Below are 16,804 nucleotides of genomic sequence, written 5' to 3'. Positions count from 1 at the left end.
CTCCATATTCCTAAACAACCTGCTTATACTATTACTGCTTGATTTTTTATGACTTCCTACCATGGAAGATGAGGGCTCAGTTCTTTTACCCTACCTTCCATCAACTTCCCAATATTGTTATAATTTTTGGTCAATAATTATTGTTTACAGTATTGTGATTATGCAGTATATGATTACATTTCTTTTATTCTTAAGTTTTAGTTTTCTTTGGAGGTAATGCTTGCCTCACTTTTTCATTTGCTTAGTTTTCTATGTTACTGTCACTAATTTGTACGCAAACTCTCCACCAGCAGCATAAGTCTTCTCTCAATATGTCAGGTCATCATCAGTTTCATTATTTTCTCCTTTACAACCTCCTCCTCCTTTTGATACTTCCTTGATGTCCCAATTCGGACTGGTTGCCCTTCAGTTAATGTCCTGGAATTTCCCTTCAGCGTCTTTCTGGATATTCCCTTTGACTTTTATGTTGGATCCTTAATTTCCTGGATCCTCTTCCTTCCTCTATCTTGGTTTGTTTTTTCATTTTGATGGGACACTTACTTCCCAAAGTGTGGTCCATAAACCAGTAGCATTGGCATAACCTGAGAACTTGTTAGAGATGCTGAATCTCAGGCCCCACAACAGACCTACTGAATCAGAATCTGCATTTTAACAAGATCCCCAGGTGATTCCCATGCACGTTAAAGTTTAGAAAGCACTGCACCAATAGCTGAGATAGATGAAAAAAATTTGAGATCTTGCATTTCTGCAGATGCTTATATTCTACTCTCACTTTTTAAAAAATTTATTTATTTTATTTATTTATTATTTTTGGCTGCGTTGGGTCTTTGTTGCTGTGCGTGGGCTTTCTCTAGTTGCAGCGAGAGGGGCTACTCTTTGTTGCGGTGCGCGGGCTTCTCATTGGGGTGGCTTCTCTTGTTGTGGAGCACGGGCTCTAGAGCGCAGGCTCAGTAGTTGTGGCGCAGGGGCTTAGTTGCTCCGTGGCATGTGGGATCTTCCAGGACCAGGGCTCGAACCTGTGTCCCCTGCATTGGCAGGTGGATTCTTAACCACTGAGCCACCAGGGAAGCTCTCTACTCTCACTTTTGAGTAGCAGTTTGGGAATAAAATTCTACATTTGAAATCATTTCCTGTCTGAATTTTCAAGACATTTTCCCCTTGTCTTCTAACCTCCAGTGTTGCTATTAAGTTCAATTCCATTATGATTTACAGTCCTTTGTGTGTGACTTTTTTGTGTTTCTTCCAGGTATTTTTATTTCCAGGTTTCTGAAATTTCATGATAATGTGCTTTGGTGAGGGTCTTTTTTGTTTGTTTGTTTGTTGATTGTCCTATGTACTCAGTGAACCCTTTTAATCTGGAGACTCTTCTAGTTCTGCAACATTTTCTGGTATTATCTCTTTAATAATTTCTCTAATTGTTTTGTTATTTGTTCCTAGAACTCCTAATAGGAAGATACTGGCATGCTTCTCCAAATTTTCTTATCTTAAATCTCATTTCCATTTCTTTGTATTTCTGTTTGGCTTCTAGGGAGATTTCCTCAACTTTACTGACTAATATTAATTTCAGTTATTTTTGCCATCATATTTTTAACATACAGGAACTCTTTATATTTTCTGAATGTTCCATTTCATGGTATCTCATTTTTTATTATATAAATGCATCATCTTTAAGATATTAATTACAGTTTTAAAAAAAAGTTTTCTCCTGCTATCTGTTTCATCTCTGTTTCCTCTGTGTCTCTTTATTTGGTTTGTAATTGGTCATCTTTAGTCATCATGCTAGAGGATTTCTTCACATGTTGGGAATCCCCAGCTGTTTGTTCACATTTAAAAGCAAAGCAATAAAGGGATCTCTGGAAGCCTGGGGCGTATAGTCTGACCTGGTTGAGTGGGGGCTTCACTGTAAGTTGATCAGACAGGGACCTGGAACTGTGTAGTACAATCCTTACCTGTAGTATTGGTAGTTTTTTTCCTTTTTCTTGACCCATTTCCCTGGAAGGGAATCTCTGTTCTCTTGCCTGGTGGTCGTGGCAATGGTGGTGGCAGGGGAGGTGTAAGGTTGGCTGCCGGCATTCTTAGGGCTGAGTGGGGAAGGAAGCCTGGGGTTGGAGACTCACATTTCAGTACCTGGACTCCCCCTCAATCTACCTGTTCCCAGATGTGCCTGTTGTCCTTGAATCTTCCTCCTCTCCAGAGAGTAAATCTTTAATCTTTTGCTGGCGTTGGGCAGGTTATCTGTGGAACTAGGATTCTTCTGCCAGCTTCAAACCAGTCAACCTATTTTCAGGTTTATCTACATTTTTACCCTTAGAGGTACCTGAGCTTTTCTAGGGTTATGAACCATCAAGCAATTTACTTGTTAGCTCTCTGCCCTCACCCCTGGTTGTAAACTCCTAGTTATTTTTTTTTTAACGTTTGTATTGGGTATAACTTACACAGTAAGGTGCAAGATCATAGACGTACAGCTGGATACATATTTACATAAGTGTACATCTGGAGTAACTACCACCTTGATCAAGACACAGAACATTACCCCAGCAAAAGGTAACGACATTTTAACTTCCATCACCATAAACTAATTTTGTCTGTTCGATCCGACACATGGAATCATGCAGCATGTACTGTTCTGTGTCTGGCTTCTTTTATCCAACATTATGTCTGTACCAGTACTTTCTGATGCATCCTCCTTTTGTTTCCTCCTCCTCATTCTTCAGCCTCTCCTGTCCCTCCTCACAACTCAGCACCCTCTCTGCTCAGCCTCCTGAAGGCTGTGGGGGTGATGGACCCATGCTGACAAGGCTCCCGCTGGTGGGTGTGCACAGATTCCTCCCTAATTATCCACAGTTGGCTCTTTGAACTTGGGCCAGATGCACAGCTGCCACCCCATGGAAACATGGGCTCCTTGTTCTGGAACCTAAATGGTGTGTGAAAGACTGTGTATATGTATGTATGTGAGAGAGCGTGGTCTGAATTCTTGGCTCTTTCACAGATGCTTCTTTTGATCTGAGCAAGTCTGTTTCTGCTGAGTCCTAAAGAGGGCTTAGGAGGGACTGTGGTGAGAGGGTCCGGGAAGGGGTAGGCAGGGAAATGAGGAGGGGTTACAGGCAGCCCAAAAGGCTAAGCACAGGTGCTACATGACCTCTGAAATAACATCTTACACCAATAAATATATTTGTACACCACTTTTAAATAGCACAGAATACTGTAAATTGGTGTTGCAGTAATCAATAAGTACCAACCCATATTCCAAGTTTCCAAAAAAAGGAATGCCTCCTCTGTGAATCTTTCTCTGTGAATTTAGATTTCTTTTCATTTTTATAACTCATATCATCTTATTTTCCAGTCCCCAAGCCTCTGGAGGGCTGTGTAAGGAGTAGGTTGCCAATGGCTAGAGGAATTGAAAATTGCCAGTTATTGTGAACTAACTCTGGGTTTGGTTTGGGGTAAACTTAAATTCCTTCAGTAAATGCTTTTGTAAAGAAAATTTTTTAAAATTTTATATTGGAGTATAGTTGATTTACAATTTTGTGTTAGTTTCAGGTGTATAGCAAAATGATTCAGTTATCCCTCCCCACCACCTTTCCCCTTTGGTAACCATAAGTTTGTTTTCTAAGTCTGTGATTCTGCTTCTGTTTTGTAAATAAATTCATTTGCATCATTTTTTAAGATTCCACATATAAGTGATATCATATGATATTTGTCTTCGTCTGACTTACTTCACTTACTATGACAATCTCTAATTCCATCCATGTTGCTGCAAATGCGATTATTTCATTCTTTTCTATGGCTGAGTAGTATTCCATTGTGTATGTATACCACATCTTCTTTATCCATTCACCTGTCGATGGACACTTAGGTTGCTTCCATGTCTTGGCTACTGTAAATAGTGCTGCTATGACAATTGGGGTGCATGAATTTTTTTCAAATTCGAGTTTTCGTCTAAATTTCATCAAAAATTCTTAAGGGCTCCAAGAATGTAGGCATGGGAATAAGCCAGAGAAAATGTCATTATGGCTAATATTCCATTGTATATATGGACCACATCTTCTTTATCCATTCATCTGTCAATGGACATTTAGGTTGCTTCCAAGCCTTAGCTATTGTAAATAGTGCTGCAGTGAACATAGGGGTGCATTATCTTTTCAAATTATGCTTTTTTCTGGATATATGCCCAGGAGTGGGATTGCTGGATCATATGGTAGCTCTATTTTTAGTTTTTTAAGGAACCTCCATACTGTTCTCCATAGTGGCTATACCAGTTTACATTCCCACCCACAGTGTAGGAGGGTTTCCTTTTCTCCACACCTTTTCCAGCATTTATTGCTTGTAGACCTTTATGGTGACCATTCTGACTGGTGTGAGGTGATACCTCATTGCAGTTTTGATTTGCATTTCTCTAATAATTAGTGGTGTTGAGCATCTTTTTCATGTGCTTTGTGGCCATCTGTATATCTTCTTTGGAGAAATGTCTTTAGATCTCCCCATTTTTTGATTGGGTTGTTTGTTTGATATTGAGCTGCATGAGTTGTTTGTATATTTTGACGATTAATCCCTTGTTGGTTGCATCATTTGTAAATATTTTCTCCCATTCTGTGGGTTGTCTTTGCATTTTGTTTATGATTTCCTTTGCTGTGCAAAAGCTTTTAAGTTTAATTAGGTCCCATTTGTTTATTTTTGTTTTTATTTTCATTACTCTAAGAGTTGGATCCAAAAAGATATTGCTGCAATTTATGTCAAAGAGTGTTCTGCCTATATTTTCCTCTAAGAGTTTTATAGTATCCTGTCTTACATTTAGGTCTTTAATCTGAGTTTATTTTTGTGTATGGTGTTAGAGGGTGTTCTAATTTCATTCTTTAACATGTGGCTGTCCAGTTTTCCCAGCACCACCTACTGAAGAGACTGTCTTTTCTCCTTGGTATATTCTTGCCTCCTTTGTTGTAGATTAATTGCCCATAGGTGCATGGGCTTATTTCTGGGCTTTCTATCCTGTTAATTGATCTATAAGTCTGTCTTTGTGCCAGTACCACACTATTTTGATTACTGTAGCTTTATAGTGTAGTCTGAAGTCAGGGAGCCTGATTCCTCCAGCTCCATTTTTCTTTCTCAAGATTGCCTTGGCTATTCAGGGTCTTTTGTGTTTCCATACAGGTTTTAAGATTTTTTCTAGTTCTAGTTCTGTGAAAAATGCCATTGGTTATTTGATAGGCATTGCACTGAATCTGTGGAATGCCTTGGGTAGTATTTGTCGTTTTAACAATATTAATTCTTCCAATCCAAGAACATGGTATATCGTTTCATCTGTTTGTGTTATCTTCAGTTTATTTAATCAGTGTCTTACAGTTTTCAGAGTACAGGTCTTTTGCCTCCTTATGTAGATTTATTCCTAGGTATGTTATTCTTTTTGATGTGATGGTAAATGGGTTTGTTTCCTGAATTTCTCTTTCTGATCTTTCATTGTTAGTGTCTAGAAATTCAATAGATTTCTGTGTATTTATTTTGTATCCTGCAACTTTCCTGAATTTCCTGATGAGCTCTAGTAGTTTTCTGGTAGCATCTTTAGGATTTTCTATGTATAGTATCATCTCATCTGCAAACAGTGACAGTTTTACTTCTCCATTTCCAGTTTGGATTCCTTTTATTTCTTTTTCTTCTCTGACTGCCATGGCTAAGACTTCCAAAACTATGTTGAATAAAACTGGCGAGAGTGGACATCCTTGTCTTATTCCTGATCTTAGAGGAAATGCTTTCAGCTTTTCACCATCGAGTATGATGTTGTGGGTTTGTCATATATGGCCTTTATTATGTTGAGGTAGGTTCCCTCTATGCCCACTTTCCAGAGAGTTTTTATGATAAATGGGTGTTGAATTTTGTCAAAAGTTTTTCTGCATCTATATTGAGATGATCATATGGTTTTTATTCTTCAATTTATTGATGTGGTGTATCATACTGATTGATTTGCAGATATTGAAAATTCTTGCATCCCTGGGATAAATCCTACTTGATCATGATATATGATCCTTTTAATGTATTGTTGGATTTGGTTTGCTAGTATTTTGTTGAGGATTTTTGCACATATGTTCACCAGTAATATTGGCCTGTAATTTTCCTTTTATATGGTATCTTTGTCTGGTTTTGGTACCAGGGTGATGGTGGCCTCATAGTATGAGGGTGGAGTGTTCCTTCCTCTGCAATTTTTGAAATAGTGTCAGAAGGATAAGTGTTAACTCTTCTCTAAATGTTTGATAGAATTCACCTGTGAAGCCATCTGGTCCTGGACTTTTGTTTGTTGGGAGTTTTAAAATCACAGTTTCAATGTCAGTACTTGTGATTGGTCTGTTCATATTTTCTGTTTCTTCCTGGTTCAGTTTTGGGAGGCTGTACCTTTCTAAGAATTTATCTGTTTCTTCTAGGTTGTCCATTTTATTGGCATATAGTTGCTTGTAGTAGCCTCCTATGATCATTTGTATTTCTGTAGTGTCTATTGTAACCTCTCCTTTTTCATTTCTAATTTTATTGATTTGAGCCCTCCTGCTTTTTTTCTTGATGAGTCTGGCTAAAGATTTATCAACTTTGTTTATCTTTTCAAAGAACCAGGTTTTAGTTTCATTGAACTTTTCTATTGTTTTCTTTGTCTGTATTTCATTTATTTCTGCTCTGATCTTTATGATTTCTTTCCTTCTACTAACTTTGGGTTTTGTTTGGTCTTCTTTCTCTAGCTGCTTTAGGTGTAAGGTTAGGTTGTTTACTTGAGATTTTTCTTGTTTCCTGAGGTAAGATAGTATTGCTATAAACTTCCCTCTTAGAACTGCCTTTGCTGCGTCCCAAAGGTTTTGGATCATTGTGTTTTCATTTTCATTTGTCTCTAGGTATTTTTTGACTTCCTCTTTGATTTCTCCAGTGATCCATGGATTGTTTAGTGGCATATTGTTTACCTCCACATGTTTGTGTTTTGTACAGTTTTTTTTTTTCTTGTAGTTGATTTCTAATCTCATAGCATCGTGGTCTGAAAAGATGCTTGATATGATTTCAGTTTTCTTAAATTTTCTGAGGTTTGCTTTATGGCCCAGCATGTGATTATCCTGGAGAATGTTCTGTGTGCACTTGAAAAGAATGTGTATTCTGCTGCTTTCAGATGGAATGTTCTATAAATATCAATTAAGTCCATCTGGTCTAATGTGTCATTTAAGGCCTGTGTTTCCTTATTGATTTTCTGTCTAGATGATCTGTCCATTGATGTAAGTGGGGTGTTAAAGTCCCCCACTATTATTGTGTTACTGTTGACTTCTTTTTTTATGACTGTTAGCATTTGCCTTATATATTGAGGTGCTCCTGTGTTGGGTGCATATGTATATACAATTGTTATATCTTCTTCTTGGATTGATCTCTTGATCATTATGTAGTGTCCTTCTTTGTCTCTTGTAACAGTCTTCATTTTAAAGTCTATTTTGTTTGATATGAGTACTGCTATTCCAACTTTCTTTTGATTTCCATTTGCATGGAATACCTTTTTCCATCCCCTCACTCTCAGTCTGTATGTGTCCCTAGATCTGAAGTGGATCTTTTGTAGATAGCACATATATGGGTCTTGTTTTTGTATCCACTCAGCCAGTGTATGTCTTTTGGTTGGAGCATTTAATCCATTTATATTTAAGGTAATTATCAATATGTATGTTCTTAATGCCATTTTGTTAATTGTTCTGGATTTGTTTTTGTGGGTCTTTTTCTTCCTTTCCTCTTTTGTTCTCTTCTCTTGTGATTTGATGACTATCTTTAGTGTTGTGTTTGGATTCCTTTTTTCTTTTTTGTGTGTGTATCTATTGTAGATTTTTGGTTTGTGGTTACCATGAGGTTTTGATATAGCAGTCTCTATATATACAAGATTGTTTTAAGTTGCTGGTGTCTTAATTTCAAATGCATTTCCAATATCCTGCATTTGTAATCTCCTCTTCTCATGATTGCAGGTTTTGATATCATATTTGTGTGTTTATGATTTCCTACCTTTACTGTATGTTTGCTTTTACTGGTGAGCTTTCCCATTTGTAATTTTCTTGTTTCTAGTTGTGACCTTTTCTTTTCCACCTAGAGAAGTTCCTTTAGCATTTGTTGGAAAGCTGGTTTGGTGGTGCTGAATTCTCTTAGCTTTTGCTTGTCTGTAAAGTATATGATTTCTCTGACAAATCTGAATGACAGCCTTGCTGGGTAGAGTATTCTTGGGTGTAGGTTTTTCCCTTTCATCACTTTAAATATATCATGCCACTCCCTTCCAGCCTGCAGAGTTTCTGCTGAAAAATTCTCTGATAACCTTATGAGGAGTCCCTTGTATGTTATTTGTTGCTTTTCCCTTGTTGCTTTTAATATTTTCTCTTTGTCTTCAGTTTTTGTCAGTTTTATTAGTATGTGTCTCGGTGTGTTCCTCCATGGTTTTATGCTGTATGAGACTCTCTGCACTTCCTGGACTTGTGTGACTGTTTCCTTTCCCATATTAGGGAAGTTTTCAGCTATTATCTCTTCAAATATTTTCTCACGCCCTTTCTCTCTCTCTTCTCGTTCTGGGACCCCTATAATGTGAATGTTGGTGTGTTTAATATTGTCCCAGAGGTCTCTTAATCTGTCCTCATTTCTTTTTATTCTTTTTACTTTATTCTGTTCTGTGGCAGTGATTTCCACCATTCTGTCTTCCAGCACACTTGTTCATTCTTCTGCCACATTTATCATGCTGTTGATCCCTTCTAGTGTGTTTTTCGTTTTAGTTATTGTATTGTTCCACTCTGTTCTTTATATCTTCTAGCTCTGTGTTAAATATTTCTTATATCTTCTCCGTCTCTGCCTCCATTCTTTTTCTGAGATCTTGGATCCTCTTTCCTATCATTACTCTGAATTCTTTTTCAGGTGGATTGCCTATCTCCACTTCACTTAGTTGTTGTTCTTCTGGGATTTTATCTTGTTCCTTAGTCTGGAGCATATTCCTCTGCCGTCTCATTTTGTCTAACTTTCTGTGTTTGTGGTCTCCGTTCCACAGGCTGCAGGACTGTAGTTCCTCTTGCTTCTGTTGTCTCCCCCCTCGTGGTTTAGGCTGGTCTAAGAGGCTTGTGCAGGTTTCCTGGTAGGAGGGACTGATGCCTGCCCACTGGTGGGTGGAGCTGGGTCTTGTCCCTCTGGTGGGCAGGGCCATGTCAAGGGATGTGTTTAGCGGTGGCTGTGGGCTCAGGAAGACTTTAGGCAGCCTGTCTGCTGATGGGTGGGGCTGTGTTCCTGCCCTGTTGGTTGTTTGGCCTGAGGCATCCCAGCACTGGAGCCTACAGGCTGTTGAGTGGGGCCATCTTGGTGTCAAAATGGCCATCTCCAGGAGAGCTCACGTCAATGAGTGTTCCCTGGTACCTCCACCACCAGTGTTATTGTCCCCACAGTGAGCCGCAACCACCCCCTGCCTCCCCAGGAGACCCTCAAAGGCCAGCAGGTCTGTCTGGCCCAGGCTTCTATGAAGTCACTGCTTTTCCCCTGGGTCCCAGTGCACACAAGAAGTTGTGTGCACCCTCCAAGAGGAGAGTTCCTTCAGTCAAGCCCTTCTGGCCTTCAAAGCCAAAGGCACTGGGGGCTCCCCCTCCCAGTGCCAGACCCCCAGACTAGGGAGCCTGATGTGGGGCTCAGCACTCTCATTCCTGTAGGAGAACCCCTGGGATATAGGTATTTTCCAGTTTGTGGGTCACCCACCTGGTGGGTATGGGATTTGATTGTATCACAAATGTGCCCCTTCTACCATCTTGTTGTGGCTTCTTCTTTGTCTTTGGATGTAGAATATCTTTTTTGGTAGGTTCCAGTCTTTTTTTGTTGATGGTTACATGGCAGTTAGTTGTGATTTTGGTGTTTTCGTGAGAGGAGGTGAGCTCATGTCCTTCTACTCCACCATCTTGTCTCCACCTCCCATGGCGTCACTGGCAAAGCCCACTGGGTCCCCAGAAAAAAATAAGATGTAATCTAGGTGATAAGATAAGGTCTACCTTCTTCTTTGTGCTTAGTCGAGTTTCACTTGCCTGTAGAGGGCCGTGTGTAGAGGCCTTGCACCTAACACATTGGATTAGCATTCCCAGCACAGAACCACTGTGCCAGACGCTTGGTGGCTGAGTGCCGGGAAATGCTTTTTTCAGAGATCTCCCTACCTCCATCCTTATAGTTAAGATGACACCTAAGCAACGGCCTTAGAGGGATACAGCCTATCGTCTACTTGGGGTTTTCTGGGGTCTCCCTGGCCTGGCCTTTAGGCTCCTGCTTGCACCTGAGCTGAAACTACAGCTGGTAGGACACCTATTTTATGCAAGCCAGGTCAGGGCCAGGCCCCTGGCTGGCTCAGACCCACCTTAGCTCTATCGGGAGCTGAGAATACTCTGTGCCTCATCCAGACCCTGTCCATCCCTCAGCTCAGGCTGGCTACCCCACAGCTCCATGGTAGCCCCAGAAAGGCCACTGATTCTCAGCTTAACTACCTTCTACACCCTCAACGTGAGCTCAAGAAGACTTCTGGATCCCTTCTGTACCACAAGGGGCCTAGGAAGAGAGGGGAGCACCATTGCTGGCACCTGCCTTACCTAGACCCTATTTCAATCACTTCCAGCAACCACCCTGGGCACTACTGTGTTGGACAGGTGCTTCTCTCAGGGAACACGACTTTTCCCATGATACACCTATGGAGAGAGGATCAAACACACAGTTCTAGGATTTCACCCAAATGATTTGTTTGTGCAAAATGCCCCCTTGGAGTTTGGGCCTGGGGCGGGAGTTAAGACATGTGAATGGCTGAGCTCTTGTCCTTCTCCTTCTCCCCCATAGCAGTAGAGGGTCTTTCTCCATTCCCCTTACATTGGATGGGCACATCCCCTAAGTACTCTCTCTCTCTACCCAGGACTCAGAGCTCATAGCTTTGCTCATGACATGTAAAAGGAAACTCTTGACATTTACCAACCCCTTTATTTTCCTCTCAATGTTCAGCCTTCAAGCCCTGTCTCTGGAGAGCTGACTCTGAGACCAGCAGCAGAAGGAGCCTCCTTTTTTCCTCTCATCTCCAGCTTTGACAACGGGTGCCGTTGGCCAAGGAGAGGGGAGATGGACAGGAGGAAGTGTCAAAACAGTAAAAGCACACTTACGTATGTATTTTAATTCCTGTTTCATGAGACAAGATATCTACTGTAGTTGTTGCTGGGGAGTGTGATGAGGGGCTGCCCTGGCCCCCCAGCACCCAGCTCCAGCTCAAGTCACTCATGCGGCCCCTCCATGGAGCCCAGAGGGAGGGAAGGCCCCTCGGCACTGGCAGGGGAGCCCCAGGTGCTGCTTTCTCAGCTGCAGAAAGGGGGCAGGTTGGCAAAGGTGTAGCCCATACTCCTCCTGAACCCCTGCAAGCAGATCATTGCCTCATGGTCTCTCCCTGGAAAGGGGTTGTTGGTTTGTTGGGTGTTTACAGGAAACGCATTGCAGATGAGTCAATGTTGGGTGGAAAGAAAAGGGTAGATTTCACATGAGCTCCTGACCAACAGAGCAGGATACCTGAAACTCTGGACATGGGGTCCAGATGGGGTTCTCCTGTGAAATCTGGTGGTGCAGGAGGAGGTCACCCCTGGAGTTTAGAGAAAGATGTTTTTCTGAGATAAGCTAACCCACAGAAATAAAAATCATTAAAGGGCCTTATTCATGCTTAAAACAGTTTTGTTGAGGTTTCTGTTTTGAAAATGTATAAAAGACTTAATTAATTTTTAAAAAATTATGAACTAGAGTATAAAAGTTGTAAACACAATAAATTTTAAATGCTCACACACGTTTCCAGTGTGTAGAAGGTTTATGAAAAAAGGAATCAGAGAGAAAAAGACCAATAGGGCAGAGTGGGAGCTAAGGAGAGCCCCCAGAGTTGGAGAAAGCCAGGTCAGGGGAGGCCTGAAGGGAGATTGGTCCAAGTACGTCAGTAGTTCTTGAGACATGCTCCTATTTCTTAACTTACCTGAAGCTCACGTACCTGCCACCACTGCCTCCAGACAAAATTAATTAGCTGGATAATATTTGTTTATAATGTTATTGTTGGTTCTTTGTCTTGAAATTCCAGAGGCTCCATTCTGGGTCGGATACCTGCCCTAGCACTCCAGGGCCTGCAGTGTTAACATCCTGGGTTCGAAGTCACGGATGTGCTCCGTTGGCTGAGAGATATGGATAGGAAAGCAGAGTGTACACTGGACGGAAGCTTCTTCAGGTGGGAATCAGGCCTGTTTTACTCACCTGGCCCCCTGTCTGGGACATGGTAGACACTCAGTAAATATCTGTTGGATGAATGAATGGACTGGCTGAGTGGCACCCTGCCCCCTGCTTAGAGAGAGGCTCATCTTTTCCAGTAGCCCTGAAATGAGGACAGGGGCTGGGGCTCCTCTCCGGCTTGGTCCTGAGCAGTCGTGGACAGGAAATTGTCCTTCCTGTCTGCCAGTTGAGTGAATAACCACTTCCTTGTGAAGTAAGAATACAGACCTACCTGTCCCTTGGTGCTGACATGGTAGTTAGTGCTGAACTCTGAAGTGTGTGTCATCCTTGCCTCGCTCAATACATTTTGCTGCCTGTCCCACCACCTGCTTCAGGGCTTTTCCTGGATTGAGAATCAGCTGGGCATCAGCTCTGTCTCCTCCTCCACCCTGTCAGGTACCTCCTGTCATCTATGACATTGTCATCGAGTGCTCTTCTGGGGAAAGGTAAAGGGAGGGGAGGGACTGACCCCTTCCTTCCTGGAGTTAAAGTAGATGGAGAAGGGCTGGGACCCAAATGAAAAACCCAGAACTAGATTCACTCCTTCAGGCAAGGCTTGATCCAGGGACTCTCTCATCCTCCCTCTTGCCTACACGTCTGCTGCAGATGGACCATATTGCAGGTGATGGTTAAGAGCACTGCCTCTGGTCTAGATTCCCGGGCTGACCTGGGAGCAGTTCCTCAACTAATTCCTGCCCCAGTTTTCTCATTTGTAAAGTGAGGATAATAATAATAATACCTGCCTCATAGGGTTTGGGGAATCAGTAAACATGATATATATATGTCACACTTTGAACAGTGTGACACACACATTAGATCCATGTTCTGTGGAGCCTGAAGTTTACACAAGTTGATACAAAATCAGATAAAGTAATATCACATAAAATACAAATTGTAAAAGGTTGACAAATGCAAAACATCACAAAAATTTGGAAACATAATATTTTTATTAATTAATCTCTATACCTTTTCCTTCATTGTTTGGTTTTATACTCCCTGACTGCCTCTTTATTCAACACCAATTTTGTAAAATCATTTTCTTTCGATCAAATAGAAAGAAATCTTCCCCCAGCCTGGTTGAATGAAATTTAGTTTTTTAAATTATTGATAGTTCGTAATAGTTAATTATTTGTAGTTTCCCTCTGCTTCACAGCTCTTCATTGACAATGCCATGTAAAACTTTAGGATTGTTAGCAAATTTGAGAAAAGCTCTGATTTAGTTACTATGGCTATGTAACAGACCACCCCAAACTTAATGGCATAACACGGTAACCCCTTTATTAGGCTTGTAGTTTCCATGGGTCAAAAATTCAGAAAGGGCACCGGCTCGGGGTGACTCAACAGCTGGGCTGGAATCACCTGAAGGCTTATGCATCCCCATGCCCTGGGCTGGGAGGACCTGGGGATGAGGACTCCTGACCTCTCCACATGGCCTGGCTTCCTCACAGCACGGAACCTCAGGGACTCGGACATCTGTCATGGTGGCTCTCAGCGGGAGTTTTCCAGCCGTCAAGGAGAAGCTACATCGCCTTTTGTTACCTAACCTCAGAGTCAAGCAGCGTCAAGTTCCTCACATCCTATGAGTTAGCGCCTCCAGCCCAAAAGGTCCAAGAGAAGGGGAATCTGCGTCCACCTCTTGATGAGGGCAGGGTAAGAGCATGAGGACAGGAGACACTGTTGCAACCATCTTTAGAAAAATAAAATCTGCTACAACCTCTAACAAGTTTCTCTCCTCTCTGAGCTATCTAGATGTGCTAGCTGCTTGTAGTACAGGAATATGATAACTTCTATTTCTTGAAATTCCCATCAAATAAAGGGAAAAAAGCATTTAAGACATGATTGAAAACATCTCTTTCAGGAGACAACTTCTGTTTTGATCATATTTCAACAAGATTGTATTTTCCACTTAGGATTTCATGTGTCTGTTTGGACGAATTTTCCACAGAACTAGTTTTGGTCTGTAGCTTTCAGACCTTGTTTATCTTCCTCTGCCTTATTCTTCTTGTACTGCAGCACAGCCTCTGCCTACACCTCTGTGTCACAATGTCAGATGAGTTGGCACAGTGGGTGGTAGGAGTACTCTGGAACCTATTTCTAAACCAGAATGGCTGGCAGTAACTTCACTATACATGAAACCAACTGCAAACCACATAACTATGTCCCACTGAACTGAAATTAATGTACGTGTCTATAACACAACTTCTCCTTGGATCCTAAAAGTACCACAGTTGCATCAATGCTAACAGATGAGATAAAAGAATGGGAAGACACTGGTCTTCACCGTTTGTAGTTAAAGTAGCTTACTTTTGCAGATTTTACTAACACATACGAATGGTCGTAAGCTTTACTAACACATACGAATTAAGAATCTCTGAATCAGGATTTCATGGGCTTCTTCAGGTGCAGCGTTTACCACACCATCACTGCACAGATGGGGAAACTGAGCACCAAACTCTCCTCCCAGTCCAGCCAGCTGAGCCCAGGGACCCCCGTCCTCTGCGGTGTGGAGCTGCCTGGCCCTCCCATACTTGTGTGGAGGGCTGGCACTGGGGGTTACCTCTTGGAGGGTGATGCCGCAGCTCTGCCTCTGTAGTTCCCCGAAGCGGTCCCAGATGAGGCCCGCATTAAGTTCAGGGAGATGTGAATTCACTCCCCAGGGGGATGTATTTCCTCAGGACTCCTGTGGTCCTAGGATTGCTCTGGGATTGGCCCAGCCCATGGCGGCCACCAATGACCAGGGCATTCTTGGTGGGTGGGCTCCAGGCTGGGCTGAACCCACTCTGGGGTGGAGGTAGAGCTTTCAGTCTAGAGAGCGTAATCCTGGGCTCTGCTACTCACCAGCCAGTGACTTTGCGCATTGCTTCATCTGTGACCCACTTTGGAATAAGTTGTTCTTTGCAGTGTTCTGCATTTTTAAAAGTATTGATATTTCTCATTCAAATGATTTTTCATAGACCATCATTAATGTTCTTTTCTGGCTGGTTCTGTAATAATACATTTTAGATCCATTTGTAATAGGTTAACATTAATTCAGTTTCACTTGCCTCAAAAAACAAATCATTATTGTTCAATTATATAACGAATTGACAGTAAAATGACTGAGTTCATGGCATTTCAGGGGAACATTTCATGTTGTGCTTACTGAATAGTTTAAACAGGTGACTTCACAGAGCTTTTTCCTGTAATATTCATAATCTAAGAGTTTCCTGATTGGTCTCTTACCTTTCCGACAAAGTTTGTCACTCTATTTTAACAGAAATCCTCTAAATTCCTAGGACCAGCCACACGGAAGGAGTGAGAGGCCTAGAGCCAGAGTCCAGAGCCCCCTGCAGCTAGGTCTCCGGAGTCTGCTCAGAGCCCACCCCTGGGGCCGCCCTATTATTCCTCCCAGGCTCCTGGCTGCTCATCTGCTCTCAGGTGCTCAGCCCTCCTCCCCAAGAGGCTGGCCTGGCTCAGGCTGGGGCTGGGCTGCAGGGGTTTCCTAGCTCTGACCCCACCCTGCCCTCTGCCCTCAGCCTCAGGGGAACCAGCTTCCTGCCGCTGCTCCCCGGACTTGACTTCCCCCTCTCTTGTACCCTGACATCCCAGGTCTGGAAGAGATGCTCCACCTGCAGGTCCTGGAGCCTTGCCAGAAGTTTCTGGAAAAGCTAGTTGATTCAGCCTCCAGGAGAAGAGGAGAAGGTGTTGGGCTGAGGGAGTGACCTGGAGGCGGGGCCCCGGCTGTTGATAGGATCGTGGCTCCTCAGAGGCTGGCAGGTTCACAGTCAGTCCCATGCCATTGGAGTAGTCGCTGCCAGCCAGCCAGGGAGCTGTCATCTTGGAGGGACCCGGGCCTGGAGTGGAGCCAAAGGTTTGGCATGGAGAGAACGACACCTAGGGGACCACCTGGCCATCCTCACCAGGTAATAATGTCACTGAGCCTGTCGGCATCACTCAGGGCAGGGCCTGGAGCTAGGGTGCATTCTAACAAGCTTGACATAGCTGAAACCAAGGTGATTCTGGTCTCTGGGGAGGGGCTGGGTCCCAGACCTGGGGTCTCTGCCTAGGCAGAGGCTGGAGGTGGGAGGCAGACGGTGAGGGAATCTGTGCTTAGGGATGGGGAGTGGGTGGGACGGACAATTAGCATCCATAGAATCCAGGGCCCGGGAGACCAGGGTGAGGAGCGTCATCTCAGCCTGACTCAGAGGCTGTGCCCGCAGCTCCCACGTCCTGTCTCTCCAGCCTCCCCGCACTGTCCTACTGCGGGTCACTGGGTGCCAGCAGGGAGAAAAGGCAGCCTGCTCCTCTTACTCCCCCAGCTGAAGACCTCATGGTTATAGATCCTCTGGACCCTGCTCAGCCTCCCTTGGGCTATATCCTCCGTGATGGGCAGAGATCAGCACTGAGCCACGGAGGATGGAGGAGGCCCTGGGGCTCCTGTGCAGGGACAGAGAGGGTGGCTGGGACTCTCGGCAGAGAGGCACTTCCAGGATGCTACAGGAAGCTGGGTGCAGGCGCCCTGCTTGAGACCCCTCCATGAGCATCCAGGGTCAGT

The 16,804-nt window shown here is 43.2% G+C and overlaps 1 protein-coding gene across 4 annotated transcripts in view; it reads left to right on the top strand.

Annotated features, from left to right (window-relative positions):
- Nucleotides 1-16,804, top strand: part of PLA2G4D (phospholipase A2 group IVD) — a 52,509-nt gene that overhangs the window by 9,647 nt on the left and 26,058 nt on the right. For 2 of the 4 annotated variants that reach the window (XM_082388749.1, XM_082388751.1), the window contains 3 exons: nucleotides 10,984-11,138; nucleotides 12,086-15,687; nucleotides 15,859-16,172. In XM_082388749.1, coding sequence (XP_082244875.1) covers nucleotides 16,128-16,172 — 45 coding nt within the window. In that variant the 5' untranslated portion in view covers nucleotides 10,984-11,138; nucleotides 12,086-15,687; nucleotides 15,859-16,127. The remainder of the gene's footprint in view (nucleotides 1-10,983; nucleotides 11,139-12,085; nucleotides 15,688-15,858; nucleotides 16,173-16,804) is intronic. The other 2 variants (XM_082388750.1, XM_082388748.1) reach the window with 2 other exon arrangements.

Source organism: Balaenoptera borealis, assembly GCF_965194805.1.
Source record: "Balaenoptera borealis genome assembly, chromosome: 3".
Taxonomy (NCBI): domain Eukaryota; kingdom Metazoa; phylum Chordata; class Mammalia; order Artiodactyla; family Balaenopteridae; genus Balaenoptera; species Balaenoptera borealis.
Note: the sequence above shows the minus strand (reverse complement) of the source record. Positions and strands in the feature narration are given on the sequence as shown.